Source organism: Cucurbita moschata, unplaced genomic scaffold, assembly GCF_002738365.1.
Source record: "Cucurbita moschata cultivar Rifu unplaced genomic scaffold, Cmos_1.0 Cmo_Scf00015, whole genome shotgun sequence".
Classification (NCBI taxonomy): domain Eukaryota; kingdom Viridiplantae; phylum Streptophyta; class Magnoliopsida; order Cucurbitales; family Cucurbitaceae; genus Cucurbita; species Cucurbita moschata.
In genome coordinates, this window is record NW_019268531.1 from 805,017 (window position 1) to 806,778 (window position 1,762).

The following is a 1,762-nucleotide window of genomic DNA, read 5'->3' on the forward strand; positions in this document are numbered from 1 at the left end:
AAAAAAAAAAAAAAAAAAAAAAAAGACTACTTTCTAGTGGAACTGTTTTTTGTTTGTTTTGTTGCCTCAGCAGAGGATGGGTTCTGTAGTTCCCCCTCATCACCAATGATCTGAGCTCTTTCCACAGACAGACATACAAGTATACAACTTTTTGATGATTGAACCTGTGCATCACTATTTTATTCGTAGGACCAGAACCAATGGATATATCTACGACCTCAACATCTCAGTCCTGTGAAATTTCTAGTTCTGATGTGACAATTTTGCAAGGACATACTTCTGAGGTGGGAACATTTCTCAGACTTCTTCATTTATTCTATAATCTTTCTTTCCTCAAAAGAATTGTTTGATATTTTATATTCTCCCTTATCCCCAATTTTTTCTATTCCAGCTGTATCCTATGTGACGATATGTTGCTTTCCACATCTAGGTTTGTGCTTGTGCATGGAATCCAACAGGTTCTCTTCTTGCATCTGGGTAAGCCACCCACTTTTTGATACACAAGAAATATTTGAATTGGTTTTGGCTTGTAAATATTAAGGGCTTACATGTTAATATCTCTTGTTAATTTGATCACGTTATTTTTTTAGCCTTTGTACCTCCACATGAAGTTTTATGGTTTATCAGTATTAGTTCACTCTTGCTTACGCCAATTGGAATCTTTCATTTAATTGCAATAGTTGCGTGGGATGATATCGTGTGCTTTATTGTGTACCTGAGCAATCACGATGTTGTACCTAGCATTAATGTTGTATGTCTCAAGTGTAACTGGAAAAAGGATACTTATACAGAATGTATAATGGAAATCTTTGTATAGTCTGACATGTCTCCATCCTCCTAGATTAGCAAGAAATGTATATTATGGTTGTCTTTTGATCCCGAGGTTTCTATATCCTTTATGTATACATTTTCAGATTCTTACTTCAATTACAGTTCTGGAGATTCAACCGCACGCATTTGGACAATAGCAGATGGTAGCAATAGGTCTGGAGCTCAAAGTGGTCCTTTAAATGTCTTAGTGTTGAAGCATGTTAAGGGTAGAACTAACGAGAAGAGCAAAGATGTTACTACACTAGATTGGAATGTAAGTTTTTTTTAACATTTTAAAAAATTGTTTACAGGTGCTTGCTATTGATGAGCTCTCACATCTAATAACTGTCGCAGGATACTAATAATAGGATATCATTTGGTCTTTATTATCTTTTAAAATATCTTCTTCTGTGAGATTGGTGGAGTGGTTGTGTTTGCTTCATTTACTGTTTCATTTTGCAGATAGGCTTCGTTTACCTTTCTGTAGTTACTTTAAAGGAATGTTTGCTTCATTTACTTTCATGTTGTAGATTTTATCTCGTGTTATCTATTTCCCAATAACTACAATGTATTTGGTATTATGGAGATGAATTAGTGCCAACCCATTTTGTCCTCAGATTTTTGATGTTGCATGTGTTTTGCAAAATTATGCTTCACCTTAAAAAAGAATTAAACGACATTTTGGGCTTTTCCCTTGTGATACTGAGGGGGATGCTTGTTTGCTTATTTAGCTTTGCAAAATGCAAATTGCGGATCTCTCGTTGAGGGAATTTGTTTATGGACTGATGGCGATATTGGAAGTAAGCACAGTTAGGCTGGCTGTTCTCTTTCTTTTTATATTCCCTTTGTGGGTTGCCCTGGGCGGGATTGGATGCCAAGTGATGGTTATTGTATCCAATATGCAAATGAGAACCCCCCCTCCGCATCAAAAAAGAAAAAAAAAAAAAAAAAA

The 1,762-nt window shown here is 35.5% G+C and overlaps 1 protein-coding gene across 1 annotated transcript in view; it reads left to right on the forward strand.

The window, feature by feature from the left end:
- Window positions 1–1,762, forward strand: part of LOC111453387 (WD40 repeat-containing protein HOS15-like) — an 11,228-nt gene that overhangs the window by 3,423 nt on the left and 6,043 nt on the right. The window contains exons 4-6 of the mRNA XM_023094472.1: window positions 190–284; window positions 431–477; window positions 934–1,084. Of these exons, the coding sequence (XP_022950240.1) occupies window positions 190–284; window positions 431–477; window positions 934–1,084 (293 nt within the window). The remainder of the gene's footprint in view (window positions 1–189; window positions 285–430; window positions 478–933; window positions 1,085–1,762) is intronic.